This window comes from Sminthopsis crassicaudata, chromosome 2, assembly GCF_048593235.1.
Source record: "Sminthopsis crassicaudata isolate SCR6 chromosome 2, ASM4859323v1, whole genome shotgun sequence".
NCBI classification, from domain to species: domain Eukaryota; kingdom Metazoa; phylum Chordata; class Mammalia; order Dasyuromorphia; family Dasyuridae; genus Sminthopsis; species Sminthopsis crassicaudata.
This window is the reverse complement of record NC_133618.1, coordinates 626,474,158-626,492,236: the sequence shown is the minus strand read 5'-3', so window position 1 is coordinate 626,492,236 and position 18,079 is coordinate 626,474,158. Positions and strand designations below refer to the sequence as shown.

Genomic DNA, 18,079 nt, shown 5'->3' with positions numbered 1-18,079 from the left:
ACCAGGAGGACAATTTATACAATAACATCAGAATTATACAAACAATAATGGAAGACTTAATAACTGATCGATGCAATAATCAGTCACAGTTCCAGTAGACTAGTGAGGAAGCATGTACCTTACTTGCTGTCAAAGAGATGGTAAATTTAATCTGCAGAATGAAACATGTATTTTCATGCCAATGAGTGTGAGAAGGGTTATGGGGAAGGGGGAATTTCTTGACTATACATATTTGATTTTCTCTTCTTTTTTTTTCCACCCAGTGTGGAAGGGGAAATGTTTTGGAAAGAAAATTGATTTATTTTATTTCAAAAAAATTAATTTTTAAAAAAGAAATGGGCTGAACTCAATGACTTCTATGGTCCCTTACAGTTCTAAATCTAGGATTCTTTTTTTTTTTTTTTTTAAAGCAAAATGTACATAGTTTGGCTATGCTCAAGATCACACAAGTAAGAAGTAGCAAATCTCTTTGGTATACAAACCCAGATGTTCTGATTTAGGGAAACAAGATTAGATGTGGACATTGCTTCCTTTCAATACTGAGAGATCATCCTCCCATGTAGCTGACTTGACTCTGGGTGGATTCCTTACTGTTGGGCAGGGAGTTAGGTTTTAATTGAAAATGTATTCCATGTTTTATTTTGTTTGTTAATTTGCATTGTTGAGAGCTGTTACTGTGTGCACAATGATAGAAAAATTAATGTGATTTGCAGTCTGGTATTCAATAGAAAGTACATTTGTATTTGCCAATTGATTCCATGCCATAGATGACCTCAAACAATTTTAAATTATTTTTAGTTCACAGCAAAGTATAATTTCCAAAAGCATTCTCAAGGGGTTGTTCATATTAGGCAACCAAGTGAATATTCAGTAATGTCTGTTTTCCAACTTGGTTGTGTGCCCCCAGTGTGTGATTCTGGCTACCCCTCTAACACGCTTTATTTTGCCTAGTTATAAAACAAAACCTCTCCTATCTCGACTCCAGGCTCTGTTGTACAGTGGGTAGAGCAGAGGATTTGGATTTGGAGGGTTAGGTTCTAAATCCTAGGTAAATCAGACTTCTTGGTCACTGTTTCCTCTTCTACCAAATGCAAGGGTTTCACTAAGAGGAGGTTCTGAGTCTTTTCTATGTAAATAATGGCCCATTTTAGCAGTTTGGTAAAGCCTATGGATCCATTTCTTTAAAAATATATGGGAGATCAATTATGATCTCCCATATATTGAAATATAGGTATTAAAATAGTGTTGTTGTTGTTGTTGTTTTTTTAATATGTTCACGTTGCCCCAGGTTGATAACCCCACACTCCCCTCTCTGAAGCCGTCCTCCTACCTAGGGTAGTCTCCTGTCATCAGGATCACAGGACCCTTGAGTTAGAGTTGGAAATTTTCTTAAAGATCACCAAGTGCAACCCTCTCATTTTACATATGAGGAAACTGAGACCTGGGAGGTTAAGTGCCTTGCCCAGAGTACCACAGTGACTCTGATTCGGGCAGATTCTGATCCACATGCTATATTCTGATATCCTAGTGTATCTATTTCTACAATTATATTCAGAACTGTTCCGTGGTGATTGTCTTTCTGAGTTCCCCTCCATCCCAGATCTAAGAGCCAGCTAAAATAACGAAGGATGGGAATGGGACAGGCTCTGCAGCAGCTGGAGATTCAGGTATCAGGAGAGAAGAGGCAAAGGGTAAAGGAGGCCCTTTACTTCTAGTCATCAGGAGCTACTGAAGAGTGACAATGTAAATCAATGATGATAAGAGACATAACCACGACTGCAGCAAAGAGAACAAAATGGGGAGATGTGGAGAGAACGAATTGGTTGCATCTGCAGTTGGAGAGAATTTGGGAACTGAGGCAATGGCAGGAGTGCTTGGAACAGGGATAGGCTAATTAATCATTGACTTCTTAGATGAAGTTAGTTAATTATTGGCTCCTTCAATATTTATAAGAAGGACACGGCCCATTGCTGGAAGCCCAAATAGATGGGGTGCTTCCCCTCAGGTCCGGCCTGCAGATTCTGAAGCTGTCAGACACTTAGTGAGTCCATCAGTAAACACTGAATAAGCATCCAGAAATTTCCAGCCCCCGACTGCATTGTGAATTGCCCGATGTCTCGGGCACCAAGAACACCAAAGGTCCAGGTGAGGATGACTCTGGCTCAGAAGGTCGGAAGAAACCGCCTTCTCAGCAATACTTTGATTGTACTGGAGTCAAAGCTGGGGGATCCGAGAGGCAAAGACCTTGAGACCCTCGCACCTTGTGGCGGCCGCCTGCCCTCTTCCCTTTACTATACCATGAGGCCTTCTGTCCCTATAAGATTTTTCATTCCTAACCAAAACGTGGTTAACCAAAGGACTTCAAACATCTTACTGTCCCATGAGCTGTGCCATCAACCTGCTGGCAAAGCCCTGCAAAAATTTAGACTGCCTTTCTATTCTACCTCACAAAATACTGACTGGCAGGATTCCAGAGGCGGAGCTGCTCGGGACAGAATCTATGCAACACTTCCTTGGCTAAGGCCAGAGCCTAAGTGACCTTTCTCAATGTCAAATGGTAAGTGACACTGGCCCCAGGTCATCTGACACCAAACCTGTAACCCCCACTGGGGAGGGCGCGGAGGGAGCTCCCGGGATCCCCACTGGGGAGGGCGCTGAGGGGCGGGACCCCCACTGGGGAGGGCGCTGAGGGGCGGGACCCCCACTGGGGAGGGCGCTCAGGGAGCTCCCGGGACCCCCCACTGGGGAGGGAGGGCGCGGAGGGAGCTCCCGGGATCCCCACTGGGGAGGGCGCTGAGGGGCGGGACCCCCACTGGGGAGGGCGCTGAGGGGCGGGACCCCCACTGGGGAGGGCGCTGAGGGAACTCCCGGGACCCCCACTGGGGAGGGCGCTGAGGGGCGGGACCCCCACTGGGGAGGGCTCGGAGGGAGCTCCCGGGACCCCCACTGGGGAGGGCGCTGAGGGAGCTCCCGGGACCCCCACTGGGGAGGGAGGGCGCGGAGGGAGCCCCCAGAGCTGTCTGGGCCACCGCTCGGCTGTAACAACCAGACAAAAACTACAAAGTGCCCTCTGAGGGGGCGGGGACTTCGGACCTCCAGCCCCAGCTGACCCCCGCATGGCCCTAAGAGGCAGGGGATAACTACTGCCGTCCTTTCACTACTGGGGAGGCTGGAGGCAGAGAGGGGGCAGGGGACCCTCCCGGGGTCCCTGGGCCAGTAAGTGTCCGAGAGCACATTCGAACTCGGGTCCGGCCGGGGTCTCTGTCCGTCACACGATGGCGCCACCTAGCGGGCGGATAAAAGAGAAGCTTGTATCCCCAGCGCCGCCCGCTGTCCCTGGCATTTAATAAATGTCCGTTAATTGGCCACCTCGTAATAATACCAGCTACAATGTATTGTGGGGCTTTAAGGTTTACAAAGTGCCTTCTTAACGAGGATCAGGTAATCCTCATTACAACTACAGGATCGCGTCTGTGACTGTCCCCATTTTGCAGATGAGAAGCCTGAGTTGAGAGACGTTAAGTGACCGTTTACGTTGGCACGGCCAGTGTCCAGAGCCCAGGAGCACACACCGCCCTCTGCGGGACTGTGTCCTGCATCCTATGTTTACATTATAATCTCCAAGGGCAACCACACCGTTCTTTCCTGGTCAGCCAAACGATGTGGAGGGCGGGCTACAAAGTCACGGCATATTATGAATTAAAGCTTTAAGAATAAGAGAAAGGGAAGAATCGCACCTCGCTCTAAACATTATGTGCAGAAGCCGGCCATGGGAGCTTTGTCCTTGAATGGCCATAACTCAGGACTGTCCTCCTGGAGTCTGGTGATAAAAGGGACACTTTTTCCCAAGCCCCTTCTCCAAATAATAAACATTGATTTTTGACCAAGGCAAATCTGTTGTTCCAGATCATTAACTTGGAAAAATAAATCACTTCCTGATGCAGTAAAACTGATTTCTGGAGATTTAGAGTTATAGGAGCTTGATCCTGGAGAGTCTCTAGCCTGGAGGGAAATCATCTTTTAACCTGGCTGTCCTGGGGATGACAGAACTGCACACACACTCACACACACACACACACACACACACACACACACTCACACACACACTAACACACACACTCATACACACACACACTCACACTCACATACACACTCACACACATACACACACACACACTCACACACACACTAACACACACACTCACACACACACACACACACACACACACACTCACACACACACACACTCACACACACTCACACACACACTCACACACACACACATACACACACACTCACTCACATACACACACACACACACTCACACTCACATACACACACTCATACACACACACACTCACATACACACACATACACACACACTCACACACACATGCACTCACACACACACACTCACACACACATACACACACACTCACACATACACACACATACATACACATACACACTCACATACACACACTCACACACTCATACATACACACACTCACACACACACTCATACACATACACACTCACTCACATACACACACACACACTCATACACACACACACACACTCACACAAACACATACAGAGACCCCCCCCTCCAACACCCCCACTGTGAATCTTCCTGCTTCCATCCCTTCTTTTCACTTCAAGTGAATCATTCACATAGATAAAATTATGACTATTTAATGTTTCCTTTTTCTATTAACTCCCAGTTTCAGCTTTCTTTCCATAATGCATCAATAGAGCTGAATGCCCAGAGGGTTCAAGGTGAGGTTTCTGGGACTAACCCCTTGCTGACCTTATCACCAAGGGCTTTCCATTTGGATCCTGACCATTCTGGGGGCTTCTCTCCTTAAAGCAGAGAGAACAATCATACTTCTCTTCAGCCGAGGGGACAAGAGAAAATGATGACTTGGGACATCAAAGGGGTGAAATGAAGGTTATGAAGATTATACTGAGTGTTAGCTCATAGGTTCCTATATTTTTAGAACTGAAAGGAACCTCATGTCAGATCTACTCCAGATCTTTCATTTTGCAGAAACTGGGAAGCACAGAGCTTAAGGTACTTCCTCAGTCTCCTGATTCCTAAATGGTCAAGATCACCAGTATTCAAAGTCTGGTTCTCTGATTCCAAATGCAACATTCTTTCTGCTGTTTTACAGAAACGCCCACCAAAATAAATCAGCTAAAAATGTTTTGCATTTTTTTCTGTGGCTAACAAATAATACTTAAGAATCTAATGTATTCTTTTCTCTCTAGATTGAAAGGATGGGATTTTCCCGTGCCCTGTGCCCAGTGCCAACCCTGAGGATGCCCAGGAAAAAGTCATAGGGCAGGAAAACATCCTGTCCCTTTCCAATAGAAAAGTAATATTCATTTGGTTACTAGTTTCTAAGCAGAAAGTAAGAAATTTAAAAGGGCTTATACCTGGAAGCAGGGCATAGGACAAGCTGCCCCAGATGACTAAACCTTTGTGTCCTGACAGATGGTGGGTGGAATGGAGTCTGTAATTAAAGAGTCATGTAGGTGAGTATGGTCATATCACTCACTCACTTCACTCAGAGCCTAAAATCTGCGCATTTTACTGGGGGTACTGGCTACTTCTTGCAGCTGAGCTTTCCTCTTTTTATGTCTTTCAAAACCCCCAAATCACAGATTCCTAGTTTGGGGCACTCTTCTGGTCCTTAAAGATTCACAGTCCTCAGCTCCTAATTAGTTCTCTCCTTTCTATAACCTCTGTAACTGGGTGCCTGGTGTGAGAAATGAGTATTAGTAATCAATATCTTGGGGAGATTCAGAACTCCCCCATATTCTTCCAAAGTCCTGATTTTAAGTTCAGTTTTCTTCTAGGACAATACAGTTGATGAGGTAACTTTAACTCTTCCTAATCTTGGTCCTACTTCACCCAACTTTACCAGGAGTTTAATTGAGAATGGGGAAACCCACAGTATTGGTCTCCAGGTAGGGTGGAGTACACAATAGTTGAAATGATAGCCTAAAGCTATGGGTGATCTGGTATAGAGATAGTCAGATTTTCATTTCAAAATAGCTCACTCCCAATCACATTTACCTGTTGGATTTGATTGAGGTTTGATAGACCACCTACTGTTTTGAAGGATATATAAACTACGAATTCAACCTTGTGATATCTTTGGTCTAAGAGAGACAAAATGAACTTCCTTTTACTACTACTTTGGCTGGATTATTAAGCAAGGAGATTAAATTCTCCACATACTATGTCTCTCCAACTCTCCAACTTTTTAATATATGATGCCCACCTAAGGCAATTTGGAGGAAAAGATACAGAAACAAAGTCTGGAAACAGCTCTCTCCTCTATGGTTCTTCACCTAGACAGAGGCCCTTTCCTGAGAATCTTTTTAAGATTTTGACTCTCCTCAACTTAAAAGTCCCGGTAAGCATATCTGTTTGTGTCTGTTCTCAGGGTTTGAACTACAACCTTTCTGAGTCATTCTATAAACAGTAAAGGGGGTGGTCTTCTTGCCAGAGATATGCTGATATTTCTATTGTGAAGGATTTTCATTTTTTGGAGAGGTCACCTGGAAATGAATTCTGGACATATTATGGAATAGGAAGCTGTACTTGTCAAACAATTAGGGTCCAAAAGTAGTAAAGTTCTGGTCTTCAGGCAGTATTCTGCCACAGAGAGCTTCTGAGAGTTTCCACATTTAACAATGATGGAACTAAGGTTATTATGAGAGTATGCTGTATGTCCTTGTCCCATCTTTAAATTTTTTGGGTGATTAAAGCTGTTTCATTTGCCTAAATCCCTTTCTCTAACGCTTTCTGGATAACTTGGTTAGGAAGATGAAAAAGCAACTATTAGTGAATTTTATTTTGTTGCAGCTTTATTCTGAAAGATCTAGGCAATAGCCCAAAGATAACAAGGGCTGATAAGGGAAAAGTTTGTTTTTTAATTAGAAAGTTACATGAATTCAGGTTTAGAGCTCAAAAATTGAAGTTTACTCATTTTGCCTCCTCTCACTCCCCCCTCAAAAACCCATCTGTTCATAATTGCACAAAGGATAGGGCCTTTTATGGCTTAACCTTTAATGTAATCACTTTAGGGTTTCAATGTTTTGTGTTTTTTTTTTTTGTTGTTTTTGTTTTTAAAATATTGATATTATAACTAAAAGCTATCTTTTATAAGGAATGTTGGTGAAAGATGTGAGAAATCCAGATCATGATTTTATTCTGTGACTTCTTTCTAGATTCAAAAAGGTTACAAGATGGACAAAAAAGAAGAGTAAGTAATTTTTAGTTTGGGAAAAACTTTAAATATGTATTAAGTACATACAGTCTAAAATATGTTAAAACTTAGGAAATTTGTGAGATAAATCTTTACAGTGTTAAAGAAATAGACACATAGACACGGCTTTAGCCAGGTGTTAAGGAATACATATTTTCCTTTTGGGAGAAATTTAAGCTTTTTAAAATTAACTTTTTTACTTAACCCCAATTTGCTTCAGAATTTTTTTTTTTTTTTTTTTTTAGTAGAGAATGAGAATTCTGTAGTTAGAAGATTAGAAAAAAATCAAAATGGAGGACACTGTTTACAAGCTCCTTACAAGTCAGTTGCCTTAGAATCTTTGGCAGTAGAATAGCTGGAAATAGTGAATTTCATCATATAAAAATATAAACATGTAATTATAGTTCCAAGAGTAATTGAATTCTGGTCTCATTTCAGGATTTGATAAAACTACATACAGGAAAAAGTTTTATTTTGGCACTAAATTTATTAGCTAAATGGCCCCCAAGAAAGTTGTGTTTATTTTTTTACTGTTCTCCCAGGATTGTTAAGATCACATGAGAGTGAAATTTCATTCAAAACTGTAGCTATTTTGATATTTAGCTATTAGTTACTAGATTGTTAACAATGTTATTTAGAATTATAAACATTTTATAATATTGGCTTCTAATTTCCATTTGTATGGATAGGTGATATAGGTGAATAAAAGATTCCATAAATTGAGCTAACTTATCTTACCTGCTAGCAAAGTAAAGTGTTTTGCCATTAATTTTATAGGAAACTTCTACAAATAACCTGAGCTGCAGAATGGACCAGAGCCACAAGATTGCATCAGATGTATCAGGAGGAAGAGACACATCTACCTTTTTCCTTGATAAAGTCTTCGGTCTAAAGAGATAGACAAATGACCATTCTTTTTAATAATCTATTGACCTAGCTAATAAAATGATTAAATTGCCCCAAAACTCTCCAGATTAGTCCATATACCTAAATTACTAGTTCATTTCATCAAGGTTTTGGTCTCCTGCTAACTTATTTTGGACACTTGTTTATTAAATAAGTTTTTAGAAAAAAAAAAAAAAAACTAGTTAATATGCCTCCAATACTTTCATAAATATGATAGTTTCCTTACAGTTTCATCTTTGTCTTTAATTAGAGAATGGGTCATGGACATGAAATTAGTATTGTGGGAACTGGAAGTTATTTGGGATTGTTATATAGAGGACTAGCTTATCAGGTATACTTTATTACCTTTATTCACTGAGGACTATCTAATTGGATTAAGACACTGAAGTTGAACAGGAGAGACCTTACTAATGCTTAATAGTTCAAATATGAAACTATGCAGTTATACATATTTTTGGCAAAAATCAATTCAATTGATCTGTGTAATGCCTTCCTTAATCACAAAGAAAAAGCATGTCACTACATTATTTATCAAGGGAGTTTACCGGGTGCATTCATTTCCTCAACTTACCAGGCCAGTAACTATTTCGGTTGCTCTCCCATGTATGAATGGCACAGATTTTCTAAGGCTGCAATATTCCTAGAGTCTACCAAAGAAAATGATCACTAGGTTATTCCGTGGTTTTAAGCAGGTTTGAAGTTTGAACAGACCAGATTCTATAGCTTGATCTAAGGACCTGTAGATTTTTTATATTTTTGAAATTTCCAAGACAGTATAATTCAGGGAGAGGACTTCCCTTCTCTGTACTCTGATCCTTAACTCAGGTAAGGTTCTCTCTCATTATTGTGACTGCTCCTATTAGCCTTGAAATTGTGACTCAAAACTGTAATAGGCTATAGAGCTGCCAAGTGGCACTGGATGCTAAATCCAGTGCTAGCACAAGGGTGCCTTAAAATAAACATTCTGTCCAAGTATTTAGCTGGCTTAATATAAAGGTACCTTGAGTATGCACAGTGCTTCCACTGCTGTGTCTAGTGCCATTTCCACCCCAACCTGCTCCTGGGGAATCAATCCCCACTCCAGTGACTATCCAAAATGTCCTGGGAGGGATCACTCGACTTTTCTACTCAATTCAATTGGGCCTTTTCTATGGTCATTTTGTAGGGGAGATCTGGGGAGAGATTTGGCAGTTACAGCCTTTCACTCTTCATGCCATGTCTTTGGGCTATGCTGTCTTCACATGACTCAGCCTGCAGTTCTCATCTCCCACAAGATGGCATTTTCTCACATGGGCTTAAACTCTGGTGTTCAATACAAATCCTGTTCAATAAACATTGTTAAGCATGTACTATGTGCCAGGTTTTGTGCTAGGTGTTGGGCAACGAAGCACAAAGAGTTTCTTGCTCTTAAGGCTCACACTATTGTACAGATGGAACAAAAATATAAACACAAGGTAAAATGTAAAGAAGCAAACCACTCTCCAAAGAGTGATTTAGGAAAGTTTAAGGATAAAGAAAATAGTAGATTGGAGGCATCATGACAGTTTTTGAGGAGAAAATGAACATCAGCTGACTTGAAGGAAGACAAGCAAGTTGAAGGGGCAGGATGAGGATGGAGTGCTTTCTCAGCATGAGGGGATAACCTTGATTAGTGCTAGGGAGCAGAATAAGGATTTTGTAGAACAGTACAATAGGGCTTTGATCCATATAAAAGCTGTTGAAGTAGTTCAATTAAGAGGTATTAAGGTTCTAAATTATGACTGCATGATTGAAGGAAAGAGGATGGAGGCCCTGAAATGGTCTCCATGAAATATTAACAGTAACTATAGAAAATCCTTCCAGCATGTTGGGTAGATTTTCCATGAAAGATTTATTGAAAGACTTGGACAAGAATAGCACAATGTGTAAGAATGTGGCTAGGATAATTTATATATGAACTCTTACACAGATGGTCTAACCTCTCTGATGAGGACACATCCATCAGAATAAGAAATCTTGGAAACTCAAAAAGTTTTAGTCCTTCAAAAACATGTTTAAGAGTGAATGATCTGCAGAGAGTTTCATTGTGCTATTTTAGAAAGGCAGATTTTTACTAATAAGGGATGGATTTTCATTCAACAAACATTAAGTGCTTACTATGCTTAAAGCATTTAGGTTTCAGGTCATCAAAGAAAGCAGTATGACTGTGTGCAAGCATAAATGTCACAAATGCATTTGAAGAAATAACCATCCAAATTAAAAGGCAAATTGAGTTGAACAAAAACAAATATGCCAGTAACCCACAAGGAGCAATCCTGTCTGAAATAACAAATTGCTAGAAAGCAATGACAGTCTCCTAGCCCTCTTTTGGTGAGTAGTCAATCTCATCTTCCCTCAAAACATGCCCCTCCTTCCAACTCCTATTTGTGCTGGTCTCTTGAGACCTATGGGTAAATCCCTTTCCTCTTGCTGGGTGTCAGTTTCCTTATTTACCAAATGAGAGTATTTGACCCAATAAATCTTCAGGGTCCCTTCCATAGACTCTTCTTTCTCCCTTAACACAGCAAATAATCAGTTAATCAAGTACTATAATTTGAATATCCATAACATCACTTATAACCGTCCTTTTCCTTATACCTCACAGTCATCACTTTAGTTCAGGCTGAATTACTGCTTATGTGAACTGTTGTAATAACTTGTAACTTATGTCCTTTTTCCCAGTTCTTCTACTCCCCAATTCCAATTCATTTTTAAATAGTGACATTGTTGAGGGCGGTAGCCCCTTGATATTCCTTGTTTGATCTCCAACTTCCTTGGGACTTGGACCTTTGATACAAGATCTGGTCAAACTAGTTTGGGCTCTCTGAGCTGGCTGGGGTTTTACAGCCCCCATTCTAATCTGCTCAGATAGACCAAATGCCCGCAGGAAATTCCTTTTCAGGAAGAGACTTCTGTCTGTCCCCAAAAGATAACAAGAGAATTCTTATCTTATTTACATCACTCTCCGGAACCTCCTTACATCACTGCATCTGAATGATTGTGCTCTTGTATAAAACAGAGTCCTCAAAAATCTATTCTTTGCAAACTTGGCCTTGTACCATGCAGCCATTTTGCCCACGGGCTCTCCGGTGTTTCCATTCTAATCAATAAAGACTATGTTTCCATACAGCATTAAGTAGCAAATTCTTTTGCTGCCGAACCCGCCCTTGGTTACTTTGGGGAAGGAAGGAGAGAGAGAAAAGGAACTGACCCATCTCTGTTTAGACCTCAGTTTACTCCTCATCAACATCATATCACCACTCTCCTCCTAGCCACTTTCCCCCCATATCACTTCTTTCGTAAAAGGCAGAATGACATCATAAATAGAACATTGTACTTTAGAGGTAGACAGCTCCAAATTAAATTCCCCTCCTCAGACACATACTTGGGTATGTTAGTTTGGACAAGTCATTTTCCCTTTTTGGTTATTATCTTTATTTGAAAAGTATATGAGTTAACTAGATTACCTTCTAAATTCCCTTCAAGCTCTAATTTTCAATAATTCTGAGACAGATTAAACTATCTAGAGATAAAATGTTGCAAGTGTGGCTAGGTCCAGAGAATGGACTCTCTTCTTCTTCTTCTGGGTTTTTTTTTTCTTTTTTTTTTTTTTTAGTTTTTATTTACCAGATATATGCATGGGTAATTTTATAGCATTGACAATTGCCAAACCTATTGTTCTAATTTTTCCCCTCCTTCCCCCCCAGATGACAGGTTAAATATGTTAAATATGTTAAATATGTTATCCTTTCTTCTTTAAAAGGAAATTATCCCAACCTACATAAAATCTTTTTCTAACACAGTAGGATAGGTTCTCATGATTTATAATTGAATCTCAAGGAGCATGGGAAGAAATTGTGGCTTTTAAGGAGCTGCAGAATCTCAGAGTATAAAGGGACTTCTGACTCATGGATGAACAAGATTCTCTTCAACAACATACCCAACAAGGAGACTACTAAATACTGGAGTTGGAGACAGGAAGATGAATTCAAATATGATCTGTATTAACACTAGGCAAGCTACTAAATCTCTCTCAGCCTCAATTTCCTCATGTAAAAAAATGTGAATAATCATACCTGTCTCACAAGATTACAGTGAAGATAACATGTGAAGTGCTTTGCAAAGAAACTTTGAAGAAGCTACAGAAATGCTAGCTAATTAAATCAGATGGAAAGGCCCAGACATTAGAGTGCAGCAGCAAAGTAGGTGGATTTGCATTATCTGTAGTGTCATTTCTATTGATAAAGCCAAATCTATTTTTTGATGTTAAAATACTTGATTGCCAAGGGCTTTTATGATGAGAATTCTTTTTCCAAATGAGCTTGTGTCTGTTGGGGAAGACAACGTAGACTTCGGTATCTTGTAAGGACATTTCCAGGTCTTATCTCCACAAGGGTAGTAGCAGGGATAATTCCTTCTTCACAGATTGCACTACTGGATGCTGGACCCAGGATAGAAGCAAGGGTAATGGGTGGGGGATGGGAAACTATTTCCAGGACTTTTCACTTGATTTGATTGTTGGTGCAGTTGATCAGTGGTTGGCAGTAACAGGAAAGAGTGGGAAATGAGAAAACGGTTGGCTTGTGCCTCATTAAGTGAAGATAGTGGGGGGCACTCTTCATTCTCTAAGCATGGGAAGGAGCCATGTGCACAAGGTGCTGATCAGGGGTGAGTTTCAGGGATGAAGTGATCTTACAGAAAGTAGGTGGCTGGACCATGATAAACAATTTCAGAAAAGTGCATCTGGGTATAAAAGCTTTTAATAAAGTATCTCACATTATTTTTGAGGAGAAGATAAATAGATATGGATTAGATGAGAATATCATTAGGGAAATTCAGACTTGGTTGAATAGCTAGAATCAAAGATTAGTTCATGCTTCAATGTTAATGTATGTTAGTTTCCAATAGATGAGTGGGCCTCAAACTTTTTAAATAGGGGGCAGTTCACTGTCCCTCAGACTGTTGGAGGCCGGACTATAGTAAAAACAAAAACTCACACTCTGTCTCCGCCCCTCAGCTCATTTGCCATAACCCACATAAACATCCTCATCGGGCCACATCTGACCATAGTTTGAGAACCCCTGCAATAGAGTAGTCCTTGGGTCTTTTTGAGTCCTTGAGCTGTTTTGCCATTTTTTCAATGGCAAAGATGACATCCTCATCACATTTTCAGGTGACACTGAGTTAGAAATGACATTTAACCATGTGTGTGTGTGTGTGTGTGTGTGTGTGTGTGTGTGTGTGTGTGTGTGTGTGTGTGTGTATTACAGAGTTAAGATCCATCAGGACTAGAGCACTGGGCTGAATCTAATAAAAAAAATTAATTAAAAAAATTAACAAGGATGAACATAAAGTCTTACGCCTAGATACAAAAATAAAGTTCACAAATATTCACTTGGGAAGGTATTGTTAGGTAAAAGTGGTTCTGAAAACATTCTGGGAGTTTTATGGATCACAAACTCAATTTGAGTCAGCAGCACACTGAGGGAGCAAAGAAAACCTAATGTGGTCTTGAGCTACATTAAAGGAGCCATCACTTCCAGGAACAGGGAGGGGGATAGTCCCATTGTAGTCTGCTTTGATTGGATCTCATCTGGGTTTGTTTCTAGGCTCCCTGTTTGAAGAAGGGTATTAAAAATCCAGGAAGGCCAACCAGAATTGTGGAGGCTTTTTAGTCTGTCATATCAAGATCTCCTTACTCTGAAGAACTCAGATAGTTGCTATGTTTGAAGATTTGAAGGAAGAATCAGATTTACTCTGACTCCTGAGGGCAGAATCAAAAACAAAAACAAAAAAAAAAAAACAAAACTGATGAGTAGAAATTGCAAAGAAACTAATGTCAGGAAACTAAAGCTGTCCAAATGGGCTATTTATTGATGGACAGAGTTCAGGCCCTTGGAAGTCTAAAAGCAGAGGCTGCATGACCGCTTGGGGACATTATGATAATGCTTCCTTGTGTATGGTTTACATTATATGGCTGCTCAGGTCCCTTCTGACTCACAAATTCTGTAAAGATTTTATTCCTTAACTTTTGTAGACTTGGGGCATTTACTGTTATGGTCCCTCATTGAAATGCCAGGTGCATATCCCTTATTGGATTTAATACCTGGACTGTAAAATGCTTTTCCATTTGTAAAGTCATTTCTCTAATAATTTCATATCATCAAAATTAAATGGCCCCCTCCAATTCAAATTAAGAAAAAATGTCAGTTAACCTGAAAAGTGTAACAAATGTGGCGACTCATACTGCACAGTTGAGGCTTGAGGGCAGAAAGGTAGTCATTTAACTCCCATTGACTTTTCTTGGCATTTAAATCAGCAGCACAAGAATGTTTCAGGGCAGAATTGGGGGAGCACACTAAGAGATTGTAGACTGGGAGAAGACACCACTAATAGCAAGAATTTTCTCCTTCCCACCTACAGCCATCCCTAACATATAGTAGCTCCCACCATGTTTCTAGCATTGAGAACACAAACATTTCTCTGCTTTTCCAAATCAAGGAGGAGGGAAGGAGAGAAGCAGATAAAAGTATCATTTGAATCATCCTTTCCTTGATACTCTGGCTGGATGTAGAAGTACTCTCCAATAATAACAGCAATTGAAATTATTGAAAAAGCCTTTTTTTAAAAAAATATTGAAATCTGCAAAACAACCCGACATAAAAAAGGAGCGCAAATCCTAATTTGTGTGTGCCTGTGAATCCTTTATTTCAAGTAAATCACCCTGTTTTTTATTTTTCCTTTTTTCTTCATATATATCTTTCTTCACCTCACATCTCATCTCTTAAGGGGAAAAAAAAAAAAAAAAGGCCTGCTTTTCATAAACATTAGCAAAGTTCCTGCCATCTCTTTTCTGCTTTATAAAAGTGTGAATTTCTTGTGTCAAATCTCCAACAATTGTATGGTTAATTTTCCAGAGTAGAACTGTCAGAGTTGGCCTTCCAATGATTCCTTTAATGTTGGAACTTTTTCTTTTTGAACCTTTTAATGTTCCTCCCTCGCCCCTCTGGGAATTCTGCAAACCTCCCCCCATTCAGCCTTCAAGGCTTCACTGACTTTTTGTAGCTCCCTCCTTCCACAGCAGTTGTATTCCAACAGCTGGGGCCTGCCAGATAACTCGGCTTGAGCGTGCATCTCTTGCTGACTATTGTCCAAGAGGGTTCAAAAATTACTTGAGCACCTCGGCTAATTCCCGGACTAGGGAGATCTGTGGTTTCTTCTGAGACACCATTTTACAGAATAACATTTAGCATGCGGAAGTCCGTCCCCTGAGAAAACTGAAAATAGAATTTCTCGCTTAAGCCACGAATCCCAGAAACTCTAAATGAGAAGTCTGTGGAGCACTGAAGCATCGAGGCGCTTTCTCAGGTTCTTAACCTCTGAGATTAAAAGAACAGACTCAGGACTGGGAAAGCTCCCTCTCAGCCTCCTTCCCTGTCAGCAGATACATAGTTACCTTCACAGAGCATCTACAACCATCCAGGAATCCAGTCAAAATGGACACTTGACCTGAATAGTAACAATCACGCTCTGAAAAACTCCAAAGGTGTATTACCAGCTTCACGGCACTGGGTAGGAAATGAATTCTTGATCAAAGAAGCAACAGAGGCAATTATAGAAGATAAAGTTACTAATTTTTTATTACATGAAATTGAAAGGCTTTTGCAGAAACAACGTATCTAGGACAAAAGGGGAAGCAGTTAACTGGGGAAAATATTTCTAATAAGAGTTTTTCTACGTATCCAAGACATGCAGACTTCTAACAAAAATAAGGAAAAACCGTTCCCTACGTGAGGATGTGAACAATTCTCAAAATTCTTTTCTACTTCTCACTAGCATTAACCACATGAAAGAGGACCCCAAATCCCCAATAACAAGAGAAATACCAATCAAAACAATCCCAAGGCTTCGCTTCACATACAGAAAACTGACAAGGACAGGAGTGAGTCATGCTGGGACTCTGAGGAAAGATGGACACCCCTGCGCGTTGTTGGAGGTATTACAAACAATCTTCCCGGATACACTTATAATTATGTAAATTAAGCGGCTAAGGCGTCCATGCTTTGCCCGGGAGATCCCGCTGCTAGTCATGTGCTCCCAAAGATATCACAGATTTAGAAATGCTCCCTATAGGCCCAAACATTTTTCTCAGAATTTTTTTCTGTAAAGAATTGGAAACGAAACGATGACACACGGTTGGTCGCGTGCCGCAAAGCATGAACGTAACGGCCGCGGGCACGCGCTTCACTTTTTCCGCTCTTTGTCCCACTTCGGGAAGAACTGCTGCATGGACGACGACGACGACGACTCGGGGTCGGGCTGCATGGCCTGCGCCTGCGCCTGCATGGCGTGCATGGCCTGCGCCTGCGCCGCGTGCATGGCCTGCAGGGCCTCGGCGGCGGCCCGCTGGTGGTGGAAGGCGTTCTTGTCCTCCTCCAGCTGGCGGCGCTTCTCCTCCACCTTGCGCTTCTCCTCCTGCAGGAGGCACTTGAGCTCGTCGAAGCGCAGGTTGAGCTGGCGCTCCTTCTCCTTCACCTCCTGCTCCTTCTCTCGCGCCCGCAGCACGAGCACCTGGCGCAGCTCCCGCTCCTTGCGGCGCAGCTCCACCAGGAGCTCCTTCCGGTGGCTGTCGTCCTGCGCGGGCTCGGGGAGACGCTGCCGCAGGGCGAGGGCGGCCAGCCGAGCACGGCGGGGGCGCACTGGTAGCCCAGGTACTCGAGCTTGCAGCGCCGGTAGAGCTCGTAGTGGCACAGGTGCGTGCGCTCGCGCAGGTCCTCCATGTTCACGCAGATGAGCATGTCGCGCAGCTTGGGGAAGTCGCAGTGGTTCTCGTCGTCCACACACACGGCGCCCCACGGGTAGCGCCGGGCGCGCACCAGCTGCTCGCCCACGCACACCAGCTCGGTGCTGCCCACCACGGCGAAGGGCAGCTGCGCGTTCATGCGCGCGTTCATCTCGGCCACGGCCTCGTCGTCCGTGGGGAACTGGTAGATGCATATGCCGTTCTTGTCCAGCTCGGCCATGATCCTGCTCTTGAACCGGGGCAGCTCGCTCTTGGTGATGGTGTCGGCCTTGGCGATGACTGGGATGATGTTGACCATCCTGTCCAGCATCTTCATGGTCACCAGGTCCAGGGACTTGAGGGAGTGGCCGGTGGGCGCCAGGAAGTAGAGGCAGGCGTGGATGCGCGTGTCGCGGTAGGTGTAGAGGCAGCGGTGGAGCTTGAGCTCCTCCTCCAGGTACCGCTCGAACTGCGCCTCCACGTAGGCCGCGATGGGCCTGCTGTCCTTGTGCATCTGGTCGCCGAAGCCCACCGAGTCCACGATGGTCAGCCGCAGGCGCACGTTGCACTCGCAGAGCTCGTAGCAGCGAGGCCGCAGGCACACACAGCTCTCGAAGTGGCTGCCCTCCTCCGTCTCGAAGATGGTGTGGAAGAGAGTGTTCATGAGCGTGGTCTTGCCGATGCCGGTCTCCCCCCACACACAGGATGTTGAAGGTGAAGCCCCGCGCCATCGCCTTGTTGACCAGCTGCTCCGGGAGGCTGTCGAAGCCCACGTGGCCAGTCAGAGTGAGGCAGCGCACGTCAGTCCTCCCGAAGGGGTCCAGCTCGTAGTCCGACATGGCTGGGCACACCGAGGGGGAGCCGGGCGGAGCGAGGCCGCGATCCAATATGGCCACTTCCCTCCCCGCGGTTCCCCTCCCCCAGGGCTTGCTTTGCTCCAACCCCTTCCCTTAGGGCCTAGAAGCCTCCAGGCATCACGTGTCCCATTCTCCACCCAGTCACGTGCCTCTCCCTCCCCTGTTCTCTGCCCTGGAGGAGGTGTGGACTGAGCGGCTGCAGTTGAGGGCCAGTGGGAGCTGCCTGGCCAAGTCCC

The 18,079-nt window shown here is 43.0% G+C and overlaps 1 protein-coding gene across 1 annotated transcript; it reads right to left on the bottom strand.

The window, feature by feature from the left end:
- Positions 1 to 15,821: 15,821 nt before the first annotated feature.
- Positions 15,822 to 17,863, bottom strand: LOC141558738 (septin-8-like). The gene is given in 3 exon segments (XM_074296387.1): positions 15,822 to 16,855; positions 16,858 to 17,680; positions 17,682 to 17,863. Coding segments are annotated over 3 exon segments (1,374 nt in total). The 5' UTR covers positions 17,826 to 17,863; the 3' UTR covers positions 15,822 to 16,448.
- Positions 17,864 to 18,079: the final 216 nt, after the last annotated feature.